Source organism: Heptranchias perlo, chromosome 17 (assembly GCF_035084215.1).
Source record: "Heptranchias perlo isolate sHepPer1 chromosome 17, sHepPer1.hap1, whole genome shotgun sequence".
Classification (NCBI taxonomy): Eukaryota; Metazoa; Chordata; class Chondrichthyes; order Hexanchiformes; family Hexanchidae; genus Heptranchias; species Heptranchias perlo.
Window position 1 is genome coordinate 1,116,332 of NC_090341.1, and position 12,859 is coordinate 1,129,190.

Here is a 12,859-nt window from a genome sequence, read left to right on the forward strand (position 1 = left end):
GCCCCTCCTCTGTTGTCCAGCTTGCTTGGTTTCACCCTTACCTATCCAATCATAGCCAGAGCATCTCCAGCAATGGCTTCTCTTCCTGCCCTGCACCACGACCTCTCAAGTCCCCCAATAAACTATCCTTGCCACCTTCCTCTTCCTCATCTACATGCTGCTTCTTTGCGACAACATCCAAAGACATAGGGCCAGGTTTCACACGTAGGCTGATGAAACCCAGCTCTACCTCACCATCACCTCCCTTGACCTCGCCACTGCCTCTGTGTTGTCCGACATCCAATCTTGGATGAGCCACAATTTCCTCCAGTTAAATATTGGGAAGACCAAAGGCATCGTCTTCAGTCCCACCACAAACTCTGTTTCCTTGCCAACGATTTCATCCCCTCCCTGGCCACTCTTTCAGGTTGAACCAGACCGTTCACAACCTTGTAATCGTATTCAAACCCAAGCTGAGCTTCCAATCGCAGGTCCTCTCCATCACAAAGACCACTTACTTCCACCTTTATAACATTGCCTTTGCTCCTGCCTCAGCCCATCTGCTGCTGAAACCCTCATCCATGTTTTTGTCACGTCCACACTCGACTATTACAATGCTCTGCTGGCCGGCCTCCCATCTTCCATGCTCTGTAAACTTCACCTCATCGAAAACTTTGCTGCGCATATCCAATCCTGCACCAAGTCCTGCTCACCCATCACACCTGTCCTTACTGTTTTCCATTGGCTCCTGGTCCTCCAACGTCTCCAAATTAAAATCCTCATCTTTGTGTTTAAATCCATTCATGGCCTCGCCCCTCCTTTTCTCTGTAACCTCCTCCATCCCTACAACCTCCACAGTACTCTCCATTCCTCGGACTCTAGCCTCTTTGCATTCTTTCCTCCCACCATTAGCAGCCATGCCATCAGCCGTCTAGGCCCTAATTCTTCTGACTCTCCACCTCCCGCTCCTCCTTTGAGACCATCCTTAAATCCCACCTCCTTGACCAAACTTTTAGTCACCCCTCCTAATATGTCCTCCTTTAGATCGGCAACCATTTTTGTTTGATTATACGTCTCTGAGCAGCATTCGGACATTTGCTATGTTAAAGGCACTATATAAATGCAAGTAATTGTTGATGAGTTTTATGGTAAGAGGTCTAGAATAAGAGTTGAGATGCAGTGGTGAATCAATACACTTATATAAATCCTTAGCAAGTCCACAGTTGAAATTCTGTGCACAGTTTTGGGCTCCACACTATAGGAAGGAGGCAATAGAGAGGGTAAAGCATAGATTCACTAAGGTGCTGCCTTGTGTGAGGGAATGCAAACACAAAGTCAGACTTGAAAAATTGGGACAGTTTTCATTAGATTGGAGGAGATTGAGGAGTGATTTGATGGATTTTATGAAGGATGGGACAGGGTAGATAGAAACAGACGGTTTCCAGAGATTGAGGGGTCTAAAACGAGGGGACCATAGACACAAGATTAAATAAAAGAGATTTAGGACTGAGAGCAGGAGAAACTTATTTTTTTCCCCAGAGGACTGAGACTGTGGAATGCATTATTGGAGTTAGTGATTGAATCAGAGACCAGATCAGCATTTAAGAACAGGTTAGATAGGTTGTTGAAGGACAAGGGCTGTGGGAACAGGGTGGGCACATGAGTTTAGGATACTGCTCATGTAGAGGATAAACACCAACATGGTTGGGCAGAATGAGCTGTTCATTGTTGTAATTTCTCTATAATACAACCTATAAAATGGTCTTTGATCACTGGAGTGTTATTATAAAATATCAAACATGGAATGAGGGATAGAGATATGTCCCTCCAGCTAGGCTGCTCTTCCACAGATCACGTAAAGGCAGCTCTACTGTGGATTCTAAATCACTGAACTAAATACCCGAGGGAAATTTCTACAAAGTCTCTCCCTGCCTTGGAATGAGTTTATAAAATGGGGGGTTTTATTGAAATGTTTACTGTAAATCTGAATACTACCTGCAGAGAAACTGCCAGAGGCTGCCAGCTCCTGCTTGATTCGTACCTCACATTGACAGATTACAGAGTGGCATGAACAACAGCTGTGGACTGACAACAGGCCCACCGTGTGGTTATGTGAAACACCCGCAAAAGAAACGGTAAAGACGACTTAACCACTAAGGATTGAGAGTTTGACTCACCGATGGCCTAGCAAAGTTATCCAGCGAGTAGTTGAGCAACATAGAAGCAGGAAAATGCTTGGTCTATACTGAGTTCACCATTCTTACTCAGGGCGGCATTAGGGGTTAAAACTGGCCTCAGGCTCCTGGACTAGTGAAGGGACCAAAACAAAACTGTCAAGGTTCTTATTCCTATGCAAGACCACATCTGGAGTACTGTGCACAGTTCTGGGCACCGCACCTTAGAAAGGATATATTGGTCTTAGAACGAGAGCAGCACAGATTCACCAGAATTTACCTGGGCTCGTACGGTTAAATTATAAGGAGAGATTACATAAACTAGGCTTGTATTCCCTGGAACATAGAAGATTATGGGTGATTTGATTGAGGTTTTTAGGATTTTGAAAAGAATTGATAGGGTAGAGAGAAACTTTTTCCGCTGGTGGGAGAATCTAGGACAAGGGGACATTCAGATGAGAAGTTAAGAAACACTTATTCACGCAAAGGGTGGTAACAGTATGGACCTCTCTCCCACAAAAAAGCTGTTGATGCTAGCTCAATTAATAATTTTAAATCTGAGATCAATAGATTTTTGCTAGCCAAGGGTATTTAGGGATATGGAGCCTAGGCAAGTAAATGGGAGTTAGGATACAGATCAGCCATGATCTCATTTAATGGCGGAACAGGCTCAAGGGGCTGAATGGCCTCCTCCTGTTCCTACCACTACTCAGTGACTCCTGCTGAAAATTATGGAAACGTAGATTGTGATTTTTTTTTTTAATTTGTTTTCGAGAGCTAGGTGACACTGGCAAGGCTGGCATTTATTGCCCTTGTTGCCCCTTGAGAAGGTGGTGGTGGGCTTTCTCCTTGAACCAATGCAGTCCGTGTGGTGACGGGGCTCCCACAGTGATGTGAGGTAGGTAGGAAGTTCAAGAGTTTGACCCAGTGACGATGAAGGAACGGGTGATATATGTCCACATCAGGAATGGTGTATGACTCAGAGATGATGGCGTTCCCACAACATTCCTGCTTTTGGCCTTAGTGGTAGAGGTCACAGGGGAGGGAATATGCTGTCGGAGTAACTTTAGTGAGTTGCTGTAGATCGCACACACTGCAGCCCCAGGGGAGGGGGTGGATGTTGAGTCCAGTGGAAGGGGCATTGATTAAACGAACTGTTCGATCCTGGATCCTATCAACTTCATTGTTGTCGCAACTGCACCCAACCAGGCAAGTGGTGAGTACTCTTGGCTTGAGACTTGTAGATGGTGGAGAGGCTTTAAGGGGTCAGGAGACGAGTCACTCATCGCAGATTGTGCAGTCTCTGTCTTGCTCTTGTAGCCATGGTGTTGATATGGCTGGGGACACTTCCCCCACCTCAAAGATTTGATGGTGGAGACTCAGCAGTGGTATTGCTGTTGAAGGTCAGGGGGAAATGGCTGAACTTTCTCTTGTTCAAGGTAGTTATTACATGGCATTTCTATGGCGTGAACGTTATCTGCCACTTGTCACCCCAAGTCTGGATGTTCTCCAGGGTATGCTGTGGGCTGAAATGAGCTGCTTCTTTATTGGAGGAGTCGTGAATGGAGCTGAACATAGTCTTCTGGGGTCAGAGCCCCTGCCCACCCTTTACAAGAACATCAACATAAGGGAGCCAAGGACTCCCAAAGTTGGGAGTTTCTGCTCCTTGGACCTCAGTTGGAACCCGGTGAAACAGTGAGGCCAGTATAGTGGAGAGGCCTGGCCTGCACCAGGTACCCCTGCCTTTTAGTGGCGGAAACAGAATACACCAAGAGGTCTAGGCCCGGGTCGAGTCCTTAACGCCCAAAGGTATTTTCACATTTTAATGCAAACCCTAACACACTGAGCCAGATTCCTCTTGTGGGGTCAGGGGGCAGAATGAGGAGAAAAAGAGGGACCCAGCCAGCTTACGGCAGCATTTCTGAGGACATTGACAGTGGATGCACGACACATGTAGCCCCAAACCGGAAAAGGCCTGTGTATGGAAGCCCGTCTCCCTGACCTCACAGGCTTCAGTGGGCACAACCCCAGTATAACTGGCAGGGTCAGGCCCCCGCAGATATTCCAGGTCCTGCTTTCTGATAATGCAACTGTTATAGATCAGCATTTTCAATCCAAATTAGATATTACCAAAATGCAGCACCGCAGAGCTGGACTTAAATAAAAACCACAATATTAACCATTAGCTTGCTGAAAATCTAATCATGTCTTATGTCCATTCATAAAAAGCACCAACACTTTCTCATGGAAGAAAATTGGAAACTCTAATCCCAGCATAACGATGTCAAATGGACCAAACAGCTCACGATAAATACTAGGTATATGGCACATAGTCACTGGACAGTAAACTAGATAACACGACAAGGATTTATTACAAAAATACTAAGAAATCAAAAGGATGGTGACTGCTCCTGTTACATCACCTGGTGTGAATTTTTTATGCTGCCAGAACCACTAAGAATATCCCAACACTGGACAAACAGGGGGCTCTAGGGGGGGGGGGAGGAGCTAAATACGATTAAAATCACTAAGGAATTGGTGCTCAGTAAATTAATGGGACTCAAGGCGGATAAATCCCCTGGACCTGATGGCTTACATCTGAGGGTCTTGAGGGAAGTGGCAGTAGGGAATGTGGATGCTTTGGTAATAATTTTCCAAAATTCTCTGGACTCGGCAAAGGTCCCGGCAGATTGGAAAACTTCCAATGTAACACCGTTATTTAAAAAGGGTAGTAGGCAGAAGGCTGGAAATTATAGACCAGTTAGCTTAACATCTGTGGTGGGTAAAATTTTGGAGTCTATTATTAAGGAAACAGTAGCAGAACATTTGGATAAACATAATTTAATAGGACAAAGTCAGCATGGCTTTACAAAGGGGAAGTCATGTCTGACAAATTTGCTTGAGTTCTTTGAGGACATAACGTACAGGGTGGATAAAGGGGAACCAGTGGACGTAGTGTATTTGGACTTCCAGAAGGCATTCGACAAGGTGCCACATAAAAGATTATTGCTCAAGATAAAGAATCACTGGATTGGGGGTAATATTCTGGCATGGGTGGAGGATTGGTTATCTAACAGGAAGCAGAGAGTTGGGATAAATGGTTCATTCTTGGACTGGCAACCAGTAGCCAGTGGTGTTCCACAGGGGTCGGTGCTGGGTCCCCAACTCTTTACAATCTATATTAACGATTTGGAGGAGGGGACCGAGTGTAACAGATCAAAGTTTGCAGATGATACAAAGATGGGAGGGAAAGTAGAGAGTGAGGAGGACATAAAAAACCTACAAGGGGATATATACAGGCTGGGTGAGTGGGCGGAGATTTGGCAGATGCAATACAATATTGGAAAATGTGAGGTTATGCACTTTGGCAGGAAAAATCGGAGAGCAAGTTATTATCTTAATGGCGAGAAACTGTAAAGTACTGCAGTACAAAGGGATCTGGGGATCCTAGTGCAAGAAAATCAAAAAGTTAGTTTGCAGGTGATCAAGAAGGCCAACGGAATGTTGGCTTTTATTGCTCGGGGGACAGAATATAAAAACAGGGGGGTATTGCTGCAGTTATATAAGGTATTGGTGAGACCGCACCTGGAATACTGCATACAGTTTTGGTGTCCATACTTAAGAAAAGACATACTTGCTCTCGAGGCAGTACAAAGAAGGTTCACTCGGTTAATCCCGGGGATGAGGGGGTGGACATATGAGGAGAGGTTGAGTAGATTGGGACTCTACTCATTGGAGTTCAGAAGAATGAGAGGCGATCTTATTGAAACATATAAGATTGTGAAGGGGCTTGATCGGGTGGATGCGGTAAGGATGTTCCCAAGGATGGGTGAAACTAGAACTAGGGGGCATAATCTTAGAATCAGGGGCTGCTCTTTCAAAACTGAGATGAGGAGAAACTTCTTCACTCAGAGGGTGGTAGGTCTGTGGAATTTGCTGCCCCAGGAAGCTGTGGAAGCTACATCATTAAATAAATTTAAAACAGAATAGACAGTTTCCTAAAAGTAAAGGGAATTAGGGGTTACAGGGAGCGGGCAGGAAATTGGACATGAATTTAGATTTGAGGTTAGGATCAGATCAGCCATGATCTTATTGAATGGCGGAGCAGGCTCGAGGGGCCGATTGGCCTACTCCTGCTCCTATTTCTTATGTTCTTATGTTCTTATGTAAGCGTTTTACTGCACGAAGCAGATTTAAGAGCGTGTTACAGGTCAGTAACACCCTCAAATCACTGAGATGATAAAGCCCACAGTATGGGAGAGAGCCTGATAGCTCTTCACTGAACAGACAGCCACAGCACAAGAGCGCAGGTACTTAAGGGGACCAGAGACATCACAAACAAACTGCAACAGCAAATCTCACTGTTCACAAACATCCTAACCTCCAGAGTAGCTTCCAGCTTCACACACACCCCTAGACATTTTAATTTAACTCGCTGCAATATAATCTTCCTGTTCTTGTAAAACTGAGATTAAGTTCCGACAATATTAATTACATCGTCACTCGCTTTCCTTTACCAAATATGATTTTATTTTTTGCTAGGGTTTTAATGTACATTCCAGCACATTTTAACACTGGAAGAGGTAACAGCACAATATGCTTTAATCTGCTCAAGACTCAGCTGATTGGACATTTGAATGAATAAGACTTTCAGCTCATTTTACACTGGACACATATCAACACAATTAATAATCAGCTGAAACAATTAAAAGCCGACAAGATGTTCAGTATCAGATAGGCCAGCAGATTCTGTCACCTATTAATAGAGTTCGGGCTTCACGCTGCTCCCATGTGGACTTTGGGTGTAAACAGGCTGGAGCTCATCCATTATACCTATCACGGTTGAGCAGCCCACTGACACTGCCTGCGCTCGCACAAGAAGAAAGGCCAAGAGGATGATGGCCAAAGAGCAGTCAAGAACCAATCAACCGACCCCGCTGAGAGTCAGTGCCTGTGGGAACTGTCCCCCAGAGAGAGTCAGTGTCTGTGGGAACTGTCCCCCAGTGAGAGTCAGTGTCTGTGGGAACTGTCCCCCAGTGAGAGTCAGTGTCTGTGGGACTGTCCCCCAGTGAGAGTCAGTGTCTGTGGGACTGTCCCCCAGTGAGAGTCAGTGTCTGTGGGACTGTCCCCCAGTGAGAGTCAGTGTCTGTGGGACTGTCCCCCAGTGAGAGTCAGTGTCTGTGGGACTGTCCCCCAGTGAGAGTCAGTGTCTGTGGGACTGTCCCCCAGTGAGAGTCAGTGTCTGTGGGACTGTCCCCCAGTGAGAGTCAGTGTCTGTGGAACTGTCCCCCAGTGAGAGTCAGTGCCTGTGGAACTGTCCCCCAGTGAGAGTCAGTGTCTGTGGGACTGTCCCCCAGTGAGAGTCAGTGTCTGTGGGACTGTCCCCCAGAGAGAGTCAGTGTCTGTGGAACTGTCCCCCAGTGAGAGTCAGTGTCTGTGGGACTGTCCCCCAGAGAGAGTCAGTGTCTGTGGGACTGTCCCCCAGAGAGAGTCAGTGTCTGTGGAACTGTCCCCCAGTGAGAGTCAGTGTCTGTGGGACTGTCCCCCAGAGAGAGTCAGTGTCTGTGGAACTGTCCCCCAGTGAGAGTCAGTGTCTGTGGAACTGTCCCCCAGTGAGAGTCAGTGTCTGTGGGACTGTCCCCCAGAGAGAGTCAGTGTCTGTGGAACTGTCCCCCAGTGAGAGTCAGTGTCTGTGGAACTGTCCCCCAGTGAGAGTCAGTGTCTGTGGAACTGTCCCCCAGAGAGAGTCAGTGTCTGTGGAACTGTCCCCCAGTGAGAGTCAGTGTCTGTGGAACTGTCCCCCAGAGAGAGTCAGTGTCTGTGGAACTGTCCCCCAGAGAGAGTCAGTGTCTGTGGGACTGTCCCCCAGAGAGAGTCAGTGTGTGTGGGACTGTCCCCCAGAGAGAGTCAGTGTCTGTGGAACTGTCCCCCAGAGAGAGTCGGTGTCTGTGGGACTGTCCCCCAGAGAGAGTCAGTGTCTGTGGGACTGTCCCCCAGAGAGAGTCGGTGTCTGTGGGACTGTCCCCCAGAGAGAGTCGGTGTCTGTGGGACTGTCCCCCAGTGAGAGTCAGTGTCTGTGGGACTGTCCCCCAGAGAGAGTCAGTGTCTGTGGAACTGTCCCCCAGTGAGAGCCAGTGTCTGTGGGACTGTCCCCCAGTGAGAGTCAGTGTCTGTGGGACTGACCCCCAGTGAGAGTCCCGTCGAGCCCAGGGCGGGGTTTGGATGGTTTCAGTCACTATACCCGCAGCCACAGCGGGCGGGGACCGGGCCTGCTGCAGCCGGGCTGACCCCAGTGCAGTGACCCCGGCCCAGCGACCCGCCCCCAGTGACCCCGGCCCGGAACGGCGACCCCCGCCCCTCCTTTCGGACTTGTTTACTCACAGACCCGCTATTGCGGGGCCTGTTCCCCGCTGGGTCGCAGCGCTGGAGCCCGAGGCCGAGCCGCTTACCTGGACCGCGGGTGTGGGTGCGGCTCCCTCATCCCCGGGCAGCGCCGGCAACCGGACAACAAGCAACGGACAGCCCGCCTCGCGCCGCCAACTGTCACTCAGAGCGGGGCGGGGCCGGGGGCGGGGCTATGGGCGGGGGGCGGGGCCTCGCCCAATAAGGAAATAAACAGAAAGCACGTGCCTGCGCCACTGCCTCCGCTGGATCCGATTCCCCGTTTGCACCGAGTCTGCCCCCGCCCCGCCCCCCAATCTGACCCCGCCCCCAATCACACCCCGCCCCCATTCTCACCCCGCCCCCAATCTGACCCCGCCCCCAATCACACCCCGCCCCCATTCTCACCCCGCCCCCAATCTGACCCCGCCCCCAATCACACCCCGCCCCCATTCTCACCCCGCCCCTAATCTGACCCCACCCCAATCTCACCCCCCCCCAATCTCACCCCCCGCCCCCCCCCAATCGCACCCCGCCCCCCAATCTCACCCCGCCCCTAATCGCACCCCGCCCCTAATCGCACCCCGCCCCTAATCTCACCCCCCGCCCCCCCCCCAATCGCACCCCGCCCCCCAATCTCACCCCGCCCCTAATCTCACCCCCCGCCCCCCCCCCAATCGCACCCCGCCCCCCAATCTCACCCCGCCCCTAATCTGACCCCGCCCCTAATCTGACCCCGCCGCCCCTAATCTCACCGAGGGTTATCGGGCTGGAGGAGGTTACTGAGATCGCCTCCCCCTTCCCTATGGAGGGATTTGGAAACAAGGATAAGAATTTTAAAATCGAGGAGTTAAGGAATCGAAGCAAGCGGTTAATTAAATTGTCCAGAGGTCTTTATATTAACTTTTAGCTTTTGCCTGTTGAGTGGGTTTCAACGTTCAGTGGGCATTAGAAATTACCAGAGACCTTTATCTAATAAGGATTCAGCTTCAAGCTTCCTTTGTCCTGGCCCCATCGATCTCCCAGCCACCATCCCACGAGGCCACACTGCACTCGGAACGTGGTCAAGTGATGTCATTTGTGGGTGGCCTTTATTCATCAATCTCTGACTCCAGTTCAATGATTTAATTGACAGGTTAGTCAAGAAGCAGCTAATTAGGGAGTTATTCTAGTTAAAACTGGAGTTATCAAAGAGGGAGAACAGCTAATTGAATGAGGTAATGCTATGGAATATGTGGATTAGTAATATCGGAACGAGAGGTGGCCATTCAGCCCCTCAAGTCTGTTCCGCCATTCAATGAGATCATGGCTGATCTCTATCCTCACTCCATCTACCTGCTTTGGCTCCATATCCTTTAACACCTGAGGTGAGCAAAAATCTATTGATCTCAGCTTCACACAAAGCCGGGTTGGATAAAAGGGGTATTGGGAGAGAGATCAGAATTCGATTAGGCCTGATCAGCTGCGAACCCCTCGAGCTCGAGAACCGGAATATGGGAATTCTCCGATGAACTCAAGGTATCGCCTTAAGTGTGCGTGTAATTATTGTGAAATAATGGTTATCACTGAATGCTTAATACTTGGATCATCAATAAATGCTTTTGAACTCAATCATTTTGAGTAACTTGCAAGAACAATCATCCTTTAACACTAGAACACCACAAGACTCACTTGTTAATATCGATATAAAATTTGTAACGAAACGGAGCTATTAGACCAAAGACAGATCCAGACGTCCAAAAACACACACGGATCAGCATCATCAGTGGGTCAGTGGGAGACAGCCCAGGCTGGTACAATCTGTACAGAGCAGCAGCTTGTACTGTCGTTAGTGGCTTCAGATCAGTTAGCGTCAGGTGTGAGAATCAGACGAGTAGCTCGTGGATCAGGCCAACAGCAACTTTATTTACAGAAACAAATTAAAACAGACAACTCTTAGAAAATTAGTTCCTCTCTCAAGGGTTGGAACTCCATTTAAAAATACATTCAAGATCAGAATCCACAGGTTCAGAGGTCAAGGAATGCCTGCTGCAAAACACAGGCAAACTCTGCTGCAAGTGCTGCAGTTACAATGGACAGAACAGGACTATTTACAGAGCACCTCCAGCAACACATTAAAAATCTTCACAAAACTTCAGAATTTCCATAAAAAAGAGCTTTCCTCATCAAATCAACCCTTGAGATTCAGGGGTGCTCAGAAATTTGCACAGAGCCAAGATGGGAAAAGGGGCTTTATAAGAAATACTGAAAACAAAACTACACACAAGAAAACCAAAACACTGGTTTGATTACAAACTGGTCAGAGGTAAGGACCTGAGGTCATTTTCGGAATTGCGTTGGTCCTGAAATGAGCTCCTGTTGTGGAAGTGAAGAATTTAATCATCCCATTCATCATCGTCTTCAAAATAATCATCATCTTCATCATCATCATCTGGAGCAGAAAAAACATCACCTCAATGGAGCTCCCCATCAACAGCCCCTCTCCCAAACCCACCCCCCTCTGTCTCAGCCCCCACCCACGGACACTGAGCCCCCAAACCCACCCCCCTCTGTCTCACCCCCCAAAACCCCTTCCAATCACCCCAACCCACTCTGCCCCAATCTCACTTCCCCCCCCAATCCCCCCCTCAATCACCCCCCTCTCACTTCCCCCCCCACTCACTCCCCCCTCACTTTCTCCCCCCCTCTCACTCTCCCCCCATCCCCAATCCCCCCTCTCTCTCTTCTCCACCCCCCAATCCCCCCTCTCTCTCTTCTCCACCCCCCAATCCCCCCTCTCTCTCTTCCCCCCCCAATCCCCCCTCTCTCTCTTCCCCCCCCCAATCCCCCCTCTCTCTCTTCCACCCCCCAATCCCCCCTCTCTCTCTTCCACCCCCCAATCCCCCCTCTCTCTTCCACCCCCCAATCCCCCCTCTCTCTTCTCCACCCCCCAATCCCCCCTCTCTCTCTTCCCCCCCCCAATCCCCCCTCTCTCTCTCTCTTCCACCCCCCAATCCCCCCTCTCTCTCCTCTCCACCCCCCAATCCCCCCTCTCTCTCCTCTCCACCCCCCAATCCCCCCTCTCTCTCTTCTCCACCCCCCAATCCCCCCTCTCTCTCTTCTCCACCCCCCAATCCCCCCTCTCTCTTCCCCCCACCCAATCCCCCCTCTCTCTTCCCCCCCAATCCCCCCTCTCTCTTCCCCCCCCAATCCCCCCTCTCTCTCTTGCCCCCCCAACCCCCCCTCTCTCTCTTGCCCCCCCAACCCCCCCTCTCTCTCTTGCCCCCCACCCCCCCTCTCTCTCTTGCCCCCCACCCCCCACCCCCCTCTCTCCCCCCCCATCCAATCCCCCCCCCCTCTCCCCCCCCACCCAATCCCCCCCCACCCAATCCCCCCCTCTCTCCCCCCCCCACCCAACCCCCCACCCAATCCCCCCCCCACCCAATCCCCCCTCTCTCTCCCCCCCCACCCAATCCCCCCCCTCTCCCCCCCCACCCAATCCCCCCCCCTCTCCCCCCCCACCCAATCCCCCCCCCACCCAATCCCCCCCCACCCAATCCCCCCCCCCACCCAATCCCCCATCTCTCTTCCCCCCCCACCCAATCCCCCCTCTCTCTTTTCCCCCCCCACCCAATCCCCCCTCTCTCTTTACCCCCCCCACCCAATCCCCCCTCTCTCTTTCCCCCCCCCCACCCAATCCCCCCTCTCTCTTTTCCCCCCCCACCCAATCCCCCCTCTCTCTTTACCCCCCCCACCCAATCCCCCCTCTCTCTTTACCCCCCCCACCCAATCCCCCCTCTCTCTTTTCCCCCCCCACCCAATCCCCCCTCTCTCTTTCCCCCCCCCCACCCAATCCCCCCTCTCTCTTTTCCCCCCCCCACCCAATCCCCCCTCTCTCTTTCCCCCCCCCACCCAATCCCCCCTCTCTCTTTTCCCCCCCCCACCCAATCCCCCCTCTCTCTTTTCCCCCCCCCACCCAATCCCCCCTCTCTCTTTTCCCCCCCCCACCCAATCCCCCCTCTCTCTTTCCCCCCCCCCACCCAATCCCCCCTCTCTCTTTCCCCCCCCCACCCAATCCCCCCTCTCTCTTTCCCCCCCCCACCCAATCCCCCCTCTCTCTTTCCCCCCCCCCCACCCAATCCCCCCTCTCTTCCCCCCCCCCACCCAATCCCCCCTCTCTTCCCCCCCCCCCACCCAATCCCCCCTCTCTTTCCCCCCCCCCCCACCCAATCCCCCCCCTCTCTTCCCCCCCCCACCCAATCCCCCCCCTCTCTTCCCCCCCCCACCCAATCCCCCCCCTCTCTTCCCCCCCCCACCCAATCCCCCCCCTCTCTTCCCCCCCCCAA

General features: G+C 51.2%; 2 protein-coding genes across 2 annotated transcripts in view; both read right to left on the reverse strand.

Annotated features, from left to right (window-relative positions):
* Positions 1–8,717, reverse strand: part of LOC137333956 (6-phosphofructo-2-kinase/fructose-2,6-bisphosphatase 4-like) — a 271,232-nt gene extending 262,515 nt beyond the window's left edge. Inside the window, exon 1 of the mRNA XM_067998317.1 lies at positions 8,603–8,717. The gene's annotated coding sequence lies outside the window, so the exon portion shown is untranslated. The remainder of the gene's footprint in view (positions 1–8,602) is intronic.
* A 2,116-nt stretch (positions 8,718–10,833) lies between these two features.
* LOC137334346 (actin nucleation-promoting factor WASL-like) overlaps positions 10,834–12,859 on the reverse strand; it is a 75,310-nt gene continuing 73,284 nt past the window's right edge. The window contains exon 11 of the mRNA XM_067999054.1: positions 10,834–10,965. Within this exon, the coding sequence (XP_067855155.1) occupies positions 10,834–10,965 (132 nt within the window). The remainder of the gene's footprint in view (positions 10,966–12,859) is intronic.